At 37.3% G+C, this 20,897-nt stretch overlaps 1 protein-coding gene across 1 annotated transcript in view; it reads left to right on the top strand.

Annotated features, from left to right (window-relative positions):
- Positions 1-20,897, top strand: part of dnah5l (dynein, axonemal, heavy chain 5 like) — a 148,907-nt gene that overhangs the window by 43,370 nt on the left and 84,640 nt on the right. The window contains exons 43-46 of the mRNA XM_015354877.2: positions 8,998-9,185; positions 11,591-11,785; positions 14,974-15,108; positions 16,914-17,103. Of these exons, the coding sequence (XP_015210363.2) occupies positions 8,998-9,185; positions 11,591-11,785; positions 14,974-15,108; positions 16,914-17,103 (708 nt within the window). The remainder of the gene's footprint in view (positions 1-8,997; positions 9,186-11,590; positions 11,786-14,973; positions 15,109-16,913; positions 17,104-20,897) is intronic.

Genomic DNA, 20,897 nt, shown 5'->3' with positions numbered 1-20,897 from the left:
CTGGTGAATATAGACAAAGGCAAGGTTCTATGTCTATGTCTATATTAATCAGATTCTAAATCAACTAAAGACTGCACAAATTAAAAGGTGTTACTTCAAAATTATACTAGGCACATCTGAATATTATGAGTTTTGGAAGCATTGCCCTAATAGCAAATATTTTTGCACAGTTTGCGTAATGGAGTTGAAATATCCTAAAATGTTATTTTATTCTTTCTTATCCTGTCATATACTGTATAAAACCATCAATAAGTAAAACATTGAGCAAATATTAACTGAAAAATCATTTTTTCATCAACATACAGTTTACGTTACTTATTTTGATAGTGTCTATAAAGCAGATCTTAACATTGATCTAACAATTCAAATATGTACTGATGTAAATTTTGCTTTTGAATGCTAGCTTTATAATGGAAGTGGTGTTAGTGGGGCCAGCAGGGGGCGCTCACCCTGCGGTCCATGTGGGTCCTAATGCCCCCAGTATAGTGACGGGGACACTACTGTAAAAACAGGTGCCGTCCTTCAGATGAGACGTAAACCGAGGTCCTGACTCTCTGTGGTCATTAAAAATCCCAGGGTGTTTCTCGAAAAGAGTAGGGGTGTAACCCCGGCGTCCTGGCCAAATTTCCCATTGGCCCTTACCAATCATGGCCTCCTAATAATCCCCCTCTATGAATTGGCTACATTACTCTGCTCTCCTCTGCACTGATAGCTGATGTGTGATGAGCGTTCTGGCGCACTATGGCTGCCGTCGCATCATCCAGGTGGATGCTGCACATTGGTGGTGGTGGAGGGGAGTCCCCATTACCTGTAAAGCGCTTTGAGTGGAGTGTCCAGAATAGCACTATATAAGTGTAAGCAATTATTATTATTATTATTATTATTATTATTATTATTATTATTATTATTATTATTATAAATGACAAAATATTAAAACTGTTAAAGCAGTACACAGACAGCAAATATCACAAAAATATATTTAATTCAGATGTTAGTGAATTAATTAATGATTTATGTTCATTATACATCAGTAATTAGTCAATTATTTTCTGAAAGTGCCTATCAGTTCTTTTAAAACAAGAACTTTCATTTTGATCTGCATTCACATGAAACCATTAGGTGGCACTGAAAAGCAAGATTTTGAGTTGAGACCCAGCTAATGCAAATGAGAAAAACATATTTAAATTGGTGTACAGTACTTTAACACTTTCAACTTATGTACTATTTTATTTTTTATTATTTTTAGAAATTTCCAGTTTGCCACATACCCTTTTTTCGAGCTACTTTTTTCAAGTTTACCTGATGATTTCATTAATACCAGAGAAATAAAACAAAACAGCACATTAATATTTTGGAACTTTCCCATTTGCTTCTGTTTAAAGAGAAGAAGACTTAAATTCCAATGAACATCTCATGTGGGCAAAACAAATCTAGAAGCCATTTAAAACCAAAAACAGTACAGTATAGAAAAAATATTTGTGAAACCTTGTGAAACTATTAATTATAGTAATTAGAGTTTCTTACCATGGTACCCTTGTTTAATCCAAACCAGCATTTTAAAAACATGCAAACATAACAAACGTTAAAAAACAAGAGATGGCAATTTGCCCCATCCAACCTGTTTGTTAGATTTTTCTTAAATACCCAACAGGGTTTAATTTTCCAGTTCATTTCTTTTTTGGATGCGATGGTGTATGAAGTAGAAAAAAAGTAATTGCAAATCAGTGTATTATAAATAAATAAACACCTATTTTTCTTATCACAATTAAGGGAGTAAACAGAATCAGGTGGTTAAATAATTGGGTAACAAACAAGAACTGAGTTTCAGCAGCCCTGAACTACTGTATTTAATGATCAGAAACTTTGTGAGTTTGGTCTTCACCATATACAGTTGATCAGTAGAAATCTCACATCAAGATCAAAAGAGATTTCTGAGGATCTAAGTGAATTAGTAGCTGATTAGTCTTTGGGTTACAAAGCTATAGTATGTCTAAATTTATGGAGTTCCATTCATCTACTGTCAGACAGTCTACAAATGGAAAACATTCAAGATCAGAGTGAGTTTACCGAGTCCTGGTTAACCTGCCAAGATCTCCTCAAGAAAAAGCTGGAAAATCATACAGGAAGTGACAAAGAGCTCCAGAATAACATTTAAGCATCTGTAGGCCTCTCTCACTGAGGTTAATGTCAGTGTTCATGCAACAGCCATCAGGGAGATGTCTGAATGTCAGTGGGTTTCATGTAAGGTAACCCATCTGAAGTTCAGTGGAGAAATGTTTTCTGTGGTGAAAAGCAAACACTGCTTTCCAGCAGAAGAACTTCATCCCAACTGTCAAGTATGGTAATGGGACTGGTTTGGGGCATCTTTGCTGTCATCCAGGTGGCTTGTCATCATAACAGCAAATTGTGGAGGAGACAGGCCATCTGTTCGTCAGCGGAATCTGACCTGAAGAAAAAGGACTTTTTGCATTTTAGATTGGAAATTTGGACCTAAACTATACTGAAATGCTATGGCAGGACCTGAATGAAATGTTTATCAAGGCAACCCTAAAATGTCATTGACTTGAAGCAGTTCTGTAACAAAAAATTGGCCAAAATTCCTAAAAGCCAATGCAAAAGGGCAATAGTTACAGGAAATGTCTAGTTAAAGACATTGCTGCTGAAGGAGGTGCCAGCAGTTGCAGAATCTAAAGGTTCACAAACTTATGTATAGTGCTGGATAATTTTTTAATTAAATTATTTAAATATATCTTATGTTTCTGAAGTATATATTTGATCTTGGTTTTTTAATCTTTTATTAAGACTTTCATGAAGGTCTGTTTGCATTGTAGTCCTAAAATACAGTATACAACAATAAGAACAAACTGAGTGTTCAAAAACATTTTATCTGCACTGTGTTTTTGTCACGATTGTTACTCCTCCTCTTAAGGGCGCTCCAGCCCTTCCTCGTTCTGTCCCATTCCCCACATCTGTTCCTTATTCCAGCCCCTCTTTAGTTCCACCTTTAAAGCCAGACGCAGGCGTTTGCCCGGCGCTTCTCATTGAATCCTGCTTTGTGAGAGCCCGGGATCCTGCTGCGTCTGGTACCGTCATGGTTTAGTTTCCTGTTCCTGATTCCCTGCCCCTCTGGTCCCGACCCGGTTCTTGTTTTAACTTCGGATAGATCCCCTGGTCTTGGACTCAACCTCCCGTTTTGGATTCCCCCTCTGGATATACCCTTGGATTGTTCGCACTGGATTCACTCCCCCTGGACACCTGCACTCTTCGGACACTCCCCCCGTCTCCTGACCCACTCCTGCATGATATTTTTCCCTATTGTTTCTTCACCTTCCGGATCGTGTCGTCCGCATAGGGCCCGGAAGGAACTGTTCGTGACAGTTTTACATTCAGCAAATCAGAGTTAATTTTTCTTATGCCCTAGAAACAGTGCTTTGAAATAATTTGAAAAGCTGTGAAATGCCTTAAAGGTCCTCAGCTCAGTATGGGTTTGTTCAAAGGAGTGCACATACTACTGTGGACAGTCTGTCACACAAACTGTGATAACGGGAAATCGTGAAAAAAAAAATTACTGTAGTATCAAAGCAATGTGTTTTTTTTTGAGGAAACACTGAAACTGTTTCAATTTTTTATTGAAATCAGAAAGAGGAAAGAAAGAGGATGAAATATTTAACATGCTAAAATAACTACTGTGGAGAAAGCCTGTGTAATAAAGAATGAACCAATTTTCTAGAGGGCATACAGTAGGTAAAAATATATATGCTATATAGTAGAGTCCCATTTTATGCAGTAGTTAAGTTCCTGACTTTGTGTGTATACCCCAAATCCCGTATAATCACAACACCCGTTTAGACTCTCCTATTCCCCTCCTTTAACCAAGTAAAATCTGTCGTAAGTGTATTAATATGTACAGAATTGCATTGCTGCCACTAAGGGAAAAAAATTGCCTCCTTATCTCGTAATAATGAATTAACTTGTAATTACGAGATAGCAACGCTTACTTCAGTGTATGTAAAACCTGTTACATTGTGCACTGAACGCACGTAGAAGCTACAGTGAACTTGGCTGGCACTTTCGGTTTAATGATTGTGTCCAGCGCTACAGAATTTGAACAGATTTCGACTGGGGTTTAGTCATGAAATCTTGAATGAAATCTTGCCATTATTAGCAAACATGAACAGAATCATTACAGGCATGAGGACCTGTTTTGTGGGATTAAGAGATCAAAGCAATGATGGTTCTGTTATGAACAGTTACAATCATGTGCAATCACGTGTAACATGAAACTTAAAACTGTAAGTCCGCATGTAGCGATGCAGGTATTGTAACGGACACGGCCGACATTACAGGTTGTGCGAGTCAGTTGCCAGCGTGGTGACGTCACCGCCCTTCCCTGTGAATAGCAGGGACCTCAGCCTGGAGATCTCCCTTGAGCTCAGCCAACTGGTTCCCTGTCATAATTACCAGATCATTTTCTCGTAATTAAGAGATAATTTTCTTGTAATTATGAGATACATTTCTTGTAATTACGAGATAAGGGTGAGCATTTTTTTTTCTTGGTGGCAGTGATGCGTTTCCGGAAATATGTGTATCAAAGTATTGTGACAGTAATACAACAAATACAGTACCGTGCAGTATACAAAATAGATCAGATAAAATATAATAATAATAAAATGCAGGGAGAACAGCAAATGCATATGTCTCACAAATAACCTTCCGTCTCTGCACAAATCGAAGATTCATTCTTGCCATACATGCCAAACTGGTCACTTTCACCCCACCCCTTAACTTGTTTAAAATCTTGATTTTTAACTCTTAACCAATCACTTTTCTTGACCTTCCCCTTTTTTAGTTGTTTTTTTCCCCTTCGCACTTGTTTTCGGTTTACAAGCCATATTGATGCCGCACGGTAAAGAAAACACTGGCCCTGTAACCTGTTCCCAAAGTGTAGCACAGTGTGAAAATTGCCATATTATTAAGTTTTTCATTTAATTTTTTTGTCGGTGAATGCGACTACATGAATTAGCATAAAAACATTTAGCATAAAAAGCCGAGTCCACTGTGCAACACAACACAGGATTTCCCATTCAGTTATCCTGCAATTGTTACTGTATTTCCGAAGAAGTCACTATGCTGTGAAAGTTCAGCATCTGGTATTGCTTCTCATGCTCGCTGAGTTTCAGTACTTCTTTTGTCAGTTAAAACTTTTCTTTTCTTCTTGCTGACAGTTTTTCTCAGTCTATTTCATAGATATCCACAAGGGACACGTTTCAGTCTGACAAAACCTTTCTTGCATTACATATGCATTATATGATATTTTGAGCCTGGAGCAGCTGTACTGTATAACTATTTCACTTGGAGCAGAATGAGTGATCCATTAGCAGTCTTTATGGAAATCTAAAATAAATCATGCCTGTGGCACATATGTCTCATTGCTTACCACATGTATCTGTATCTCAGAGGTATTCCAGTTGCTTCTAAGTGGAAAGTAGAAAATGTTTGATTAATGCTCTGTTGTAGGTCTTAAAGACCGCATTTTATTCTGAACTAGTCTTGCTTCCTCAGAAAGTCATTCTAAAAAACAATTGATGTGATCAAATTGTTGGGCTAAGAACCATGCAATTTTATCAAAACATCAACTCACTGCAAGGTATATTTTGTGCAGGTTGCAAATAACAACCCAAAAAAGATCAGTTTAAATTCTGGAATTTCTGCAATGTTTTCTTTCATCTGCATTAAAAGGAAAAAAAGGCTACACAAATCTGTACTGTTTTTGACTATATTTTTCTTAGACCTTATCCTGACAGTTTAATTGGAAACTGATTTCTTATGTGTAACCCCTGAATATTGTGTTTTAACAGAAAGTATAACTATCTTTGCTTCTCTTTACTGGTAGCCAGGAACTATATGTCTATTTCTATTTCTATGAAACTGTACTGTATTAGCATTTTCACATTGCATCTCACCCTGGTCAGACACTTTGCCAAAGTTGTCTTTTTAGGACCTGTTGGCATTCTAGTTTACATCATTTTGTGTGTACAGTATTAGTCCAAGTGGTTTAGGTAGTGTTGTTTAGTTTGTGCTGTACTGTAATTTGGTTGACTCTAAGTTGTGATATTCTAGCAGATGTATTCTGAGGTTGCTTGGCATCTGTGGCTTTGAGCAGTGAGTTTTACGACTAGCTGACTAACTCCTCTCTGGCCTAATGGACATCGGCTTTATTCTGCCTTGCACACATTGTTATTTTCTGTCAGTGAAGAACATTTTTGCTGAACTTTGTGTAAATGGCCACTATTGGTGTTTGTCACAATATGTTTAATCCTTTATCTGTATGTGTATCCTACACCTCTCTGTTGTATAGGGCAGTGGGTTGATTTTTACTTGAAAGTATTTGAAGCCAGATTTGTGTATAGGTACTGTATGTGGGGGACTGATATTGAAGAGTATCCCACTTATGGACTTATGGAAGCCTTGCGTGCTGTCTCCTTCACTGACCTCTCTGGCAGGTCAGACTCCTATTTGTTATATATTGTTATTAACAGGAGTCTTCTTCTGGAAAACCATATCTCTCAGTGCACAGGTCTGTCAGTGCTGCTCCAGGTCATCAGTGTAGATCAGGAAATTGATTTCTGTGTCATTTACCATAGAGCTAGGAGCTGCTGACTGTTCACTGCTGATAATTTGTTGATAAAGATATTGAACAGTGTTGAGATCAGGCTGCAGCCCTATCTCTTACTATGCTCATACTTGTAAGTGAAAATCTCATGACAGTGGTTTTAACATCACATCATACCCAGCTATTTAAGAATGTACATGTACAAATTATGTAACATATAACATCTTATACAATATACAGTAAAACAAACAGCAATACATAACAAATTACCGTATGTAATAGAATCTGGTGTGGCAGTTATGAAGCCATTATGTAGTCTAGTGGTCTAGTGGTCTAGTCTAGTGGTCTAGTGTACACAGCAGCGATGTACTGTAATTCAAACTATTCCTTTGATCTTGCTGACAATTCTATGATTGTTTCGGTTGTTTAATGTACCCACTGCTTCAATCAATTCTTAACTCTGTAGCCCATTCAGTAATGTTATTCCATGGATTCTGTCACGAACCGCATACTGTACCTAGGAGCACCTCTCACCGCCAGCACCAGCGCACGAATTAATCAATTGTCATTCCTCACGCTCTTCCCTATTTATACCCTCTCACTCCACTCACTCCCCGCTCACTATTGAGAATAACCCTTGGCTTTCTCTGGTGTGCACTACTACTCTCGACCTGACTTTTGGCTACCTGATCTTGTTTCCTCCTGCTTCGACTTCGCCTTGCTTCTCGTTTTGGATTTGGATCCACTCGACCTGACTCTTTCGGCTACCCAACCTAGCTCTTTGTTTCGACTACGACTTCTGCCTTTTGCTTTTGGGATTTGGATGCCAGTTGGTTGCAATCACCTGCAGTTTAGGCGCCACATAGGGTTCAACTTGGTGCTGCTAACACCATTGCCGACAGATTCATCATTACCATGAACCTAAAATTGCTCAATATTGTATCTCTTTTATTTTTTGTATACACAGATTATTTTTACAAACTTGATTTTCACAGAGAGATTTTGAAAATCACATAAACACCACCATTTAGTATGACTTTGGTTAATTCTCACATTGTATTTCAAAATCTAAACTGTGTGTATTTGGTTGGCACAGTTACTGTGTCAGATATGATGAGATGCTAAGAAAAGATTTCTCTGCCATAAGGTGTGAAGGGGGATAGTCTTAACATAGACAGAAGCTTTCATTTTCAGATATAAGATAATTAGTTAGCTGGGTTAAAGTGCCAAGTTATTTTGAGGCTCAGAAATATCTAAAATAAGGTGGTAAAAAGAATACCACAAGGCACCAATGTCTTTTTTCAGGGTAAAATATTTATAATCTAAGAAGCCTTGGGAGTTTATCATGGTGAAGGCAGATGGCAGTGACTCACATGCTCTCTCTGTCACACACAAAACAAATCTTGCAGGAGTTTCTGGCCAAACTCCTCCCAGACGCATCCTTCATGATTATTCTGTAAGCATCTTGGCCACTGAGTTCCTTTATTGCATATTGCTGTATAAATCCACTCTGAATACACAGAAAATCTGACGATATTTACAGTATGATTATATAAGATATGCATAATTTGTATAACTAATTATATAGCTAAAAGAAACTAGATAAATTATTACTGCTTAGCCTAGGATGTGTCTGCACCAGTGTGAATTTCTCAAAAAGTAATTTTTAATAAGACCCTTTTTTGGAAGAAATACTTATTTTCTTTATATGACATCAGAAAATGCAGTGTCTGTCCCAGGCTAACAGTATACTTTCATCCATCAATTTTCTAACCAATTCAGGGTTGCAGGGGAGCTGGAGCGTATCCCAGCAAGAAAGGCAGGATACACCCTGGGTGGGATTCAAGTCTAGTCTAGTTCCATCACAGGCCGTACACAGACACAGATATACACCCAACAGGGAAACCAATTCGCCTATCAGTATGTTTGGACCATTGGAGGAAACCAAAGCATCTGACAAAAACTCTCATGAACACAGGGAGAATGTATAAACTCCACAAAGATAGCCCTCTGGGTCTCGAATTGAGCTCATAGCCCTAGCAGTGTGAGGTAGCAATGCTCACAACTGCACCACTGTGCCACACAGCAGTATGCAGTACTTGTGGCAGAAACAAATGGAAAAAATTCCAACAAATCTTAATGTTGTTGGCCAAAGTATGGTCTATAGTTAATTAGATTTGGATGAAAGCCTTTGTTAAAGAAGCTTTCTGGGTATTGACCAGATTCCAGTGTCAGACATGACCTGAAGTTCCTCAAGTGCAAACCTACAAGGTCTGTATGAATTAATTACTTGGACTGTGTAAAACGAAACCTGCTGTGCAAGAATGAAGCCTGTGAAAGTGGGATTCTGGGCTGGTAAGTAACATGTCTGCTGTATTGTGCAGGTTTGGCTCAGGCTGGTGCATGGGGCTGCTTCGATGAGTTCAACCGTATTGAGCTGCCAGTGCTTTCAGTGGCTGCCCAGCAGATCTACATTGTGCTACAGTGCAAAAAGAACAAGAAACAACAGTTTGTCTTCACAGATGGGGATGTGGTAGACATGGACAGAGAGTTCGGCATTTTCCTGACTATGGTAAGCACAGTCATTTTTCTAAAACAGTAATTTTGTTGTCAGTTCTGGCTTTAAAAATAATTTATTTTTCTATAACTCCAAATTTCATGCAGTAAAAGTGTCTATATGGTTAACTAGGCTAAAACCACTAATTCAGCTGATAACACACAGAGTGCGAACAACAGAGTTTCCAATGCTTCTTCCATATTGCTTAGCCTTGTGCTGTAGTTGTCACGGATGTCAGAAAGGCATGCCATGGAATGGCCAGGAGAGCAATAAAGACCCTATGCGTAGCGGCAAAACGGGGGTTAGTCCGGGCTCAGGAGGTCAGACGATGTCAGGTAGAAACCTATGACCTCAGGCCGCTGAGGAGACGAGCTGGTGCTAGGCGGGTCTCAAGACATCCCAACCCTCAATGCTGAGCGGGAAGGAAAGGGTGACCCAGAAATATATAGCCCTATACAAAGACAAACCAGAAGGACAAGCAAAGCACAGGGAAACTAGGAACAGGACAGAGAAAGAGCGCCCTCTAGCCATAGAGGACATGACAGTAGTTGTCATTGCTGAGCAAAGAAGTAGTTAACGGTCATTTTGAATCCTATAAACTTTGTAGCCATTACATTCAGCTTATCAATTTCCTGAACACTCTAGGTCTGGGTCTGTTAAATAAAAGGAAAAAAGGAACAGCAAGCATCACATTCCTGGCTACAGGTCTATAATTACCAACAACACCTGTGATACCAGATTTATGATGTGGTGGTACTGAGATCTTGGACTCTATCTAGGTTTAGAAAGAAACAATCTGTATGGATGTACTGCAATCTCCTTTTTTTATCAAAACCCTGCACCATTGTTGAATGTATTGCTCTTGGGAAGGATGAGTACCTGTGAGGATAAAGCACTTTGGTATCAGAGAGGTACAGTATGTGACGCTCCCTTGCATAGGAGTGCCATGTACACCTACAAGTAACTGCAGTACTTCTGTGTATTTAAACTACCCTCACATTTCAAAAGCCTTTAACTTAGCAGATACTTGGCATTCATACTGTAATACAAAAGTAAGGAAGGTATGAAACAGATCCTCAGATTTGGAAAATATCATACTGTATTATTTTTAGAATACCATCAGTGCACGATAACCATTAACTTATTAAACATAAAATAGCTTCTTTATTTCAAATCACCTGATTTTGTCTGTTGATGTGGATGGTTAGATTCCCAATGAGCAGTATTGTTTAATTTTAATGGTTTTCTGTGTTTCTCCTTTGACTGCTGTTCACCATCTGATCCAGAAAGGATTGTGTTGAAGAACATTCCCCTGTGCTGATCTTTTTGAGCTTGGCATTATGTAGCACAGGTCTGAAAACCCTTGAAAAGCAGGTTCCAGAAGAAACTTTTAAGCAAATAACTGCATTTGGTGTTTTATTTGGTTCCACAGCATAGGATAAAAATAAAGGAAATCAGAAATAGACCTGTCAAGTTAATGAACTACCTCCACTTATGAAGGAATAAAAAAAGTCATATTGTTGATGAGTAAAAGTGAAAAGACAAATCTGGTCTGTCTTGGGTTTATTGACATTTGAGCTGTGTTCATGAATTTCCTATCATTTGTTTCCTATATTACAATATTTATTTCCATTGCTGCTTTGCAATAGTGAGTGAGATTTGCAGTAAACAAAGGTGAATAATCTAAAACATTTCTCCAGCTCCAATCAAATAAATAAATTAATATAACCTAAATAATAAAGAATTGCACTGCATAGTTTACAATGAAAAAACGGGCAAATTCTCATTACGTTTAAGAATAAATCTAATTCAACCTGTAGTGTCACACTGAATTGCTTATTTCTACTAAGAACTTTTAGGCAGTGTCAGGAGCATTGGCCATGCTGCTTAATTTCATGGTCAAGGCACATAAAAAGATTATCCATTGTCCAAGCAAACACAAATATGCAATTTACTCTTTAAGGCCTTATAAAGAATTACAGCACCTACTCCTTATTTGGATCATTGTTTGAAACTCTCCTAAAATCTGGTTCATAAATGGAACAAATAATATTTCTCTTGCACCCTTGAGTAATTTCATACCCATCTGCATAAAAAGCATGTCCTGTGATCAGTAGAACAGATTTCGATACAATTATTTGGATTAAAATATTATTGCCCCACCTTGTCATTTCAATCGCGATCCCAATGTACATATACTAATGGACAATGAACCTATCTATCTATCTGTCTGTCTGTCTGTCTGTCTGTCTGTCTGTCTATCTGTCTGTCTGTCTATCCATCAAGTTTCTTTCAAACCAGCACCTTGTAGGAATGATGTTATTTGCAGTTACAGTAAATCTATCATTGGTACAGTGGGTGCCACTCTGGTGCTTTGACTCAATGCAATTGTGTCTTTCTGGACTTGTCTGCTCATTTAGAATCCGGGCTATGCTGGGCGGCAGGAGCTGCCTGAGAACCTGAAGATCCAGTTCCGCACTGTAGCCATGATGGTACCTGACAGAGCCATCATTATGAGGGTCAAGCTGGCCAGCGCTGGTTTTCGTGACAACCAGATTCTCAGCCGCAAGTTTTACACTCTGTACAAGCTTTGTGAAGAGCAGCTTTCCAAACAGGTATTCCTTATCAAGAGACCTAGGCTGTGGGATTTCAAACATATTCCAGTGAAGGAAGTTCGTTATATAAAGTACTGTATATACATGGTTCAGTATAGCAAAGTAAAAAGAAAGATTGAAAAAAAAGAAAAAAATATTTTATTCTGCCTTTGTAGAACAAGCTTAAAATTAAAAGTAATGAAATTGAAGGTTGGTCTCTAAAAACCAAAGGTTATTAAAAAGATAAAAGAAATGTTTTTTATTTTATTTTAAAGATTATAATTAAAATGGGGGAAAAAAAGAAAATGTTTAATTAAAGGAAAAAGAAGCACTGAAAATATTTTTAGCTTTCCAAGCTACATGTTCCCTTACTCCTACTCTGTACTCCTACAGATAAAGTGAACCTCAGAATGAATGTTGCTTTATTCTTCTCTTATGCTGAATTATTAAAAACATTAGAGTGATTGAACTAGCTTTGGTCCTTATTGAAAAACCCTGTGCCTTTGATTATCAGGGAGATGTATTCTAGAAAATCAATATGGGAAGAGCAAAATCTCTATCTACAGTAGCTTCAGTAATATAACAGTCAAGAACCAGAAATAGAAATGACAAAGTTTACATTCCTAGACATTTTCTTCATTTCAAGAAACACTCATTTTACTTTCATCATTTTAAAGAAGGTGCTTTTACTTGTAACTGTAAGACGACCTTATTTAGACTAGCTGTTTGCTAACTGTTTTAGGTCTTCCTGGTTTATATATATTTGTATAAATTTGTTTAAAAACAAAATCAGAAATAGAAAAGGGAACAATTAAGTAACAAATAAGTTTAAGAAAAGGGAGAGCGGTTAGGGAGAAGATGTCTAGACAACACTACCATAATAGAAATTGTACTAAACAATATTGTGTAGAAACAATAGACACAGATACAGTAGACAGGTTTAAACAGGTAAAGTAGGTGACAGGTATGGTGTGAGACAGTATGAGACATGTGCAGTATAAGACAGGCACAGTGGGACACAATTATAGTTGGAGACTGTTGCAGTATGACACAAGTACAGGCATGACACAGGTGCATGCATTACATGCCAACTGTATAGCATATGATAACTAAACGTCTGGTAAAGAAATTGCAATTTATGTGGTTCTGCTTGGTACTTTACAGCATTTGCAACATATAAGTGCAAATGTAAATAGCCTCTAAATATCATTTCAAAACGTCCTGTCCATTAGCAGCCATAAATGTGGGAGTGAATTAAAACTGTAAGCATTTCACATTCTAAGCAAACAGAGAAATATTCTATTAAAAAGTACTTACAACCCAGGTGGCGATGATGAGACAGCACATCCCTTTCATGGTTGGTTAAGGGGTTATTCTGAGGAAGAGCTGGGTGCTAAGGAATGAAATTCTACAACCAATGAAAAAAAACAACTCTCCTTGAATAAGAACCTCGTCCTTCCCTGCTGCAAGAAATTTGTAATTTGGCTGCCTACAATATTCCAGACCCACTTTTTTGTGGACGTTTGTTGTAAGCATAAGACTGAATGTAATTACAACAAAGTGTTTGCAGTTCAGGGACCATCTCCTTACAGCAAAATGATCATGAATGGTAAAATCAATGTGTAATTACAGTGTAAGTGTCATACAGTAAATCTCAAGGAAAATAATGCAGCAGAAGAATTGCAACATTTTTCATATGGCAAACCAATTTTTGGAGCTGCTCATTGTATTTTCCTGCATTTATCTACAATGCCCTGTTTTAATACAATTTGAAAACCTACAAAAATAACATTGTAAGCTTTTGAATTCAGTTTATTTTACACTGACTTTTACCTATAGGAAAATTTTTAAAGTTTTCTTTGCTTAAGTACACAATTTGCGCTCCACTTTATGAAAACAATTTTAAAACTTCACAATTGTGAATCAAAAAATAGAAAGAAGAAAAAGAAGAAATGGATGTCTACTGTATCTATCTGTTTGGATATATAATTTCACTTAATGTAAATGTGTAGAATTTATGAAAGTTTATCTGAGAAAGGATTGACTTTCGTATTCATTTCTTTCATATGGTTTTGCAGAAGCATACCTAAAACTCAACTTCTGATTTTTTAGTTACAGCCAACTTGACGAGATGAATTCATACCCTAACTGTGTATCAATATTAATGTTGGTGCTCAGCAAGATTGTCTTTCTATATACCAGTAATGAAACTGAACCATCTGATGCTAATTCAGCCTTTTATAGGGGCTGAGTTGTGGGGGAGTTAAAGAGTTGCATTATAATACGTTTGCTTAAGATAAACGTACAAAACATACATTCTAACTAAATCAGTTTGAATCTAGAAAATATTTGATTTATTGTGCTATTACACGATGAAGCTTCACAGTCAATAGGTTAAAAAAAACATTTTCTTGCTCAGGCTGACCCTTATGCATTTTAATGCCTAGCACTTATAAACATAATTCCTTTAGACTTCAATACAATCTACATACAATATTAATCCTTAAAAGTGTGATCTGTGCTGTGTTAGCCGGAATACAAATTATACTGAAAAAGATCCATTGTTTCCAAGTATTATTTTGTTGCACGTTTCATACTGGCTTGCTGTTATTTTTCTTTAAAAGTAATTAAATTCATTATATAATAATATTATTATTTCAGCGTAAAAAACAACAAATCATCCGATTTCTAAGTATATGATAACATAGTTTTTTTTCTTTCAGTACAATACACCATCTTATGGGTTTTATTAAAAAAGTTACCATTTTGTAGTCATCTACTCATTATTTTAAGCCAGCATAAATCAGTTTGATCAGTTTTCTTCCCCCAGGAATTATTAAAAGGTGCAGCAGACCCACACAGTAGTTGAATTAATTCCGGAACCTTTAACAGACTGACAGCCAAGGGAATTTTGTAAAGTCCTTTGAGTAGTATAGAAAGAAACCCTATCTGAAATTTGATCAACGGATCATGCACTGCTTAGTACAGTAATATATGCTTTGTGTTTCCTTTCATTTTCAGTATAGGGTTTATTGAGGTTTTAAAAACTGCTGAGTTTGAACATTAGTTAAACAGAATTCAGTACTGTAACCCTTGAATGTCACTAAAGAGATATCTGTTCATGTTCAGAAAGAGGAGTATATACTGTAGCTCCTTCATAAAATAATTCTATACATTAATTAATTGTTTGTTTTTTTCTTGCCATACAGGTTCACTATGACTTTGGTTTGCGCAATATTCTGTCTGTGCTGAGGACACTTGGTGCTGTGAAGAGATCTAATCCAACAGAGCCAGAGAAGACAGTGGTGATGAGAGTGCTGAGAGACATGAACCTCTCAAAACTGGTAATGGATTCCTGGACTTCCTCCAGCCTTATCAGAGTTTTCTAGAGTGATACAAATTGTGTGATTCATTTGTAAAAAAGTCCTTAGTTGGTTTTTGTATATAAATAAACAATGTTTCATATAAGCACGAGGCCATGGCTTTCACGCCCTCTACAGCTAGAGGGCGCTCCTACTCTGTCCTGTTCCTAGTTTCCCTGTGCTTCGCTTGTCCTTCCGGTTTGTCTTTGTTTGGGTTATATATTCCCGGGTCACACTTTCCTCCTCGCTCAGCATTGAGGTGCTCAGCAAGATTGTCTTGAGACCTGCCTAGCACCAGGTCTCTTCGGCCTGAGGTCATAGGTTTCTACCTGACATCGTCTGACCTTCTGAGCCCGGACTAACCCCTGTTTTGCCGCTACGCATAGGGTCTTTTTTGCTCTCCTGGCCATTCCACGACATGCCTTTCCGACATCCGTGACAATTGCTCTTGTTAAGATTTTGGAAACAATTAGATTCATAATCTCACTCGATAAGAAGGCGTGACACTCCCCGATCGGCACTACATTTTGATTTAATATGCAAGAAAATAAGTTAAAAGAAACTAGCATAGTTTAGGATAAATAAAATAAATGGAAAAAAAATACTTTCTTAGTGTAACACTTATTCAGTTATTTACATAAAATGCAGAGGTAACGGATTTACATTTTTTCTATAGTCAAATAAAAATTTGCATGATTTGATGTATGAGCACAGGGTCAAGATAAAAAACAACTTGATTTTATACAAATATATTATACATGGATAGATGCTCTATAAAAACTATGGTTATTCAACAAGGAGAAAGAATATTACAGCTGTTTGTACTGATTTATTTCTCTTGCAGAGTTTCAGTGTCCCTTTTTAGTAAACGGCCACTGGATTGTATACATTCGTCTTAATTTGTAGCTGATAGCATGAAAAGAGTAAAATTCGGTTCTTGACTGTACTTTCCTTGCACCAATGTTTTTATAATTCACCGGAGAATGAATCTATTTCCTTATAATGATATATTAACCTTCATTGTGTGGTCCTTGGGCTCTTGTGATATTTTCTTTGTGCTCTTTGCATCTGATGAACCCATTTGTTCACGTATTGTGTGGTTCTTTGTTTCCCTTTTTTTTTGTCTCCACAATTATTTGAGAAGGAGCTTATGCATTCTGTTTGAAGTATACTAAGCAAATAGTATCATGCTATTTAATTCATACAAATGTCTATGCAATTATTCTGAAAAAGAAAATATGTGCTGTTATATCTAAATTATCTACTGCAATTGAACAGTTCTTCTCACCAAAAAACAAAATAACATAATGTAACATGGCCTCCAGTCATCCAGATTTTGTTAATTTTGGTTTTAATTAGATTTTTGTGCTGCAGGTTATTATCATCATCATTATCTCACAAATTCCATTTTCTTGTTATTTGAAAAGGGGTTTTTAATGCTAAAAAGTATTGTTTAAAGATGCATGTCATTACACAGAACGGCACTCTATGACCATCGTGAGCTCTTTTGTCCCTAATGCCATTCACAGTGTGAAGAAAAGAAATATATGTGGGAAATAAAGCAAACTGACGACTGCTTTTGCAATCACAATAAATCATCCTGGTTAGAACACAGAGTAATTACAAGATCCTCTCTCATCTGTTGTTAAAAAAGGTTGGAAAGGTTGCAAAAAAGAGAGAAAATAATCAATGGGGTGTGCAATCATAATAAATGAATGTGGACATGTCCATATTTCAGTGGAATAACCTTTTTGTCTTTTTTTCCATTTTTGTTGCTGTAACTGCAGGTGGACGAAGATGAGCCTCTGTTTATGAGCTTAATCAATGACCTTTTCCCTGGAATCACTCTGGATAAGGCTGGATACCCTGAGCTAGAAGCAGCCATTCAGAAACAAACTGAGGAGGCAGGACTAATTGCACACCCTCCATGGACACTCAAGCTCATTCAGCTATACGAGACGCAGCGTGTCCGGCACGGTGAGTGGTCTGGGTTATTATGCCCAGGGAAAAGCAGTTCAAACACAGCAGCATGTAGCAGGCTGGATGATATATGGTGGACAATTTTTCATGCACAACATGACGGAGGTAATTTTGTATTGAACGTAAATTAATGTGAGACCAAGGACCATCTGGAGAAGAGATAAATGGCCCAGTGAGAACATGACTTCTCAAAAGCCTGGTTTCGACATTAATGTTTAGCAGTGTGCTACTTTTCATTGCTTGTTTTGAGAAAGTTGAGACAAAGCTGACCTTCAGTATGCAAAGGACACTGCTGGGATTATCTATTCAGCTAAGTTATTAGGAATCGTTAATATATACTGTACTTCTTATGTTAGCTGTGATAACCTGCAGCCTGAAGCTTATAAATTAGGTATAAATAATGACCTGGCATGGTGATGAAATGTATTCTCATTGCCTAAGGTTTATGATTTAATGTCTGTCAGGTTTAAGTCCATGGGCAGATGCACAGGAGAGCATTTCACAGCCACTGACTTGACAGCACTAAGTGAATGCAATTTCTTCCACAGCGTTTCTAGTTGTGGAACAAACTTAACAAACTTATTTTTGTGCCTTTTTGTTTGTGAACTTCAAGCAATTGAAATCCCTGCTTTAGAAACCTGTACAAAACAGTAAAAACTGGAAAGCTGTACAAAACATATAGTGCTGTTGTACCACCGAGGAAACAAAAGACTGATTTTTAATAAAATCTATTAATGGAAGTTTTTAAGAAGAGAAAGTTAAATTATTTTTCTATGTAATAGTCTTTGTGTTAACATTTGTAGCTTACATTATTCATAACATAACCAGTAAATTAAATTATTTTCCAATGACATCTACAGTACAGTACCATAATTCCTCCATATATATGTCCAGGAGCAATAATAAAGGAGATGTAAGGAATATGATTCAAAACAATGAAACTAGAGCCCAATGATCACAATACTCTGTCACTTCTGAATGAAATGCATAATATTTCCACCAGGGACTGGAAATATGCTGTGACAGTACAGATCAAATTAAAGATTCATCAGGCCTTACTTCTTTTACTTTTTTCTGTAGGGCTTTGTTCTTATTTTACTAACTTCTGAAAGGAAACAAGAATGACTTATACTAACTCACTAATTATTTAAGATGGCTTTATTTCAACATAGTCCATCAATAAACAAAAACCGTGAAACAGACGTTCATAACACAGACTTGAAAGGGAAGCTCTTATTAAAAAAAGGGAGAAAATATCTGCAAGCGGATACTTATGCAAATAGTCTCAGCAGCAAAGAAATAATATAAATATAATAATATGAATAATGGAATAAACATACAGTGACAACCAGAATGTCCCTGTCAGTCAGGTTTTCACATGCTTTAACTCTTGTTTGACAGCCTTTCTTTCTCCTGCACACAGCATGTGATCGTTTGACCTACATCAGTGGCTACTTAACAACTGACCATGCAATGAGAAGTCATTCTGCCACAATGTGCAAGGAGAGTAATCTGTGAAAAGTAGCTATAGATGGTAGGCATCAAATCATGAAGGAGAGCCAGTGCCTTTTCACAACTTCTCACATTTGTCAGTTATTTTATAGGTCTACTATACATATTAGTTTAGGAATGTGGTATGGCAGGGCAGTGGTAAGCATTGCTGCATCACAGCACTGGAGTCCTGGGGTCAGTTTCTGGGGTCCTACTGTAAATGTGTCTGCTTCATAAGCCAGCAGCCATATCACCCTGCAACTCACAACTGGCAACCCACTGAAGCTAAGCGGGTGTGAGCCTGGTCAGTACCTGGATGGGAGACCTCCTGGGAAAAACTAAGGTTGCTGCTGGAAGAAGTGCTAGTGGGGCCAGCAGGGGGCGCTCACCCTGCGGTCCATGTGGGTCCTAATGCCCCAGTATAGTGACGGGGGCTGAGACGTAAAACTGAGATCCTGACTCTCTGTGGTCATTAAAAATCCCAGGGTGTTTCTCGAAAAGAGTAGGGGTGTAACCAAATTTTCCCATTGGAGACCAATCATGGCCTCCTAATAATCCCCATCTATGAATTGGCTTCATTACTCTGCTCTCCTCCCCACTGATAGCTGATGTGTGGTGAGCATTCTGGCACACTATGGCTGCCGTCGCATCATCCAGGTGGATGCTGCACATTGGTGGTGGTGGAGGGGAGTCCCCATTACCTGTAAAGCGCTTTGAGTGGAGTGTCCAGAAAAGCGCTATATAAGTGTAAACAATTATTATTATTATATTTGGAATTTGTATGTTCTCACCATGTTCGTGTCAGTTTCCTCTGCTCCTGCTGAATTTCCTCCTACACTCCAAAGACATACAGTACTGGTAGGTCATCTGGTAGGAAAATTAGCCTTGGCCTTGGAATGACTGTGTGGGTGTTTGTGTGTGAGCCCTGCGGTGGACTGGAGTCCTATCCAGGTTGTATCCTGCTTTGTGCCCATTGCTTGCCAGCTCCCCCTGAATTGGAAAAAGCAGTTAGAAAATGAATGGAAATACATCTCAGCATATTTGCATTTGATTTCTACTTGACTCAAATACATCTCCTTAAAAAACCCTTTGATGCCTGGAGAAAAGCATTTAAGTTGCTGAAATTAAGATTGTTTTGGAAATTGAGAACTTGCCTGGAATAAAAAATAGAAGAATTAGATGGCCCTCCAGGAATCGAGGTTGAAAGCAAGAACTAATTATGGAATCATATAAATGGTTTCAGAACAGAACCCATAATGGTTTCTGTATCATACTGACCTTTTTTATTTATTTTTGAATGTGTGCAAGTAATTTTCTTTTCTGCTCATAATTTAAATACTGTATAACTTGGAAGTCCTCTCTATCGTGCTGGTTTTTGTGCCAAGGTGAGATAAACCAGGGCTTTAGATTGGTCCAATTAACACTAGAATTTATGGGTTTAACCCTTCCCTATAGGTCTGAAGATTGTTTCTAGAGACATCTAGAAGGGCAGAATTGAGGACCCCTGGTGGAAAGCAACCTTTATTTTGTTCTCTTCTTTCTGATCTTTGAGGATAACAAGAACACCTTAGTTCAAACAATTCTGAAGGGCTAGAGTATAATGTGGATTTGTTAGCAAAGCGAGTCAATTCTAGCAAATTTCGAGAGATCACTTTATTGGCCATATACAATTTCTTGTATTAGGAATTTGTATTTTCGCATACCCCAACTTGCTCTCCATGAGACAGACATTTCTCAAGAACAGTATGTGATGTCTTCTTCTGAGCTTACAGTAATACTTGGAGAGACAACAAAGTGTTTGCTTGAAAATTAACAGCACGTTAAATCATTTATGTATGCTTTTTCATCTATTAAAGTATTGAATTTAGTATGCAAAACCTAAAATAGATACATTTTATAATACATAATAACACTTGCTAATATTTTACATGTAATGTTAATTGACTTCACTATAATAGTCACTGGTTACCAGTTATAAATTTTAGGTGGATGAAGTACGATGGAATTGTAGGTAGTTTTGTAACAGGAATCAATTACATAGTGTGGTGCATAATGTGTTAAGTATCTGACAAAATTTAATTAAATCAAATTAAAAATTGCAGAAAGGGATTCTACACAGCATCACAGCCAAATTGCAGACAACTGTGAGTCCTTAATACATAAACCTGCTGAGAAAATTCCAGACTTATAACACAAGACAATGTGTGGTCTTCATTTTAATTGTAAAATACGTTTATAAATGTTAAAATATGCTCATCATCAAGACTGAAAATCTAAACTGTCAATAAAAACAGACAGTG

This window comes from Lepisosteus oculatus, chromosome 6, assembly GCF_040954835.1.
Source record: "Lepisosteus oculatus isolate fLepOcu1 chromosome 6, fLepOcu1.hap2, whole genome shotgun sequence".
Lineage (NCBI taxonomy): Eukaryota > Metazoa > Chordata > Actinopteri > Semionotiformes > Lepisosteidae > Lepisosteus > Lepisosteus oculatus.
Note: the sequence above shows the minus strand (reverse complement) of the source record. Positions and strands in the feature narration are given on the sequence as shown.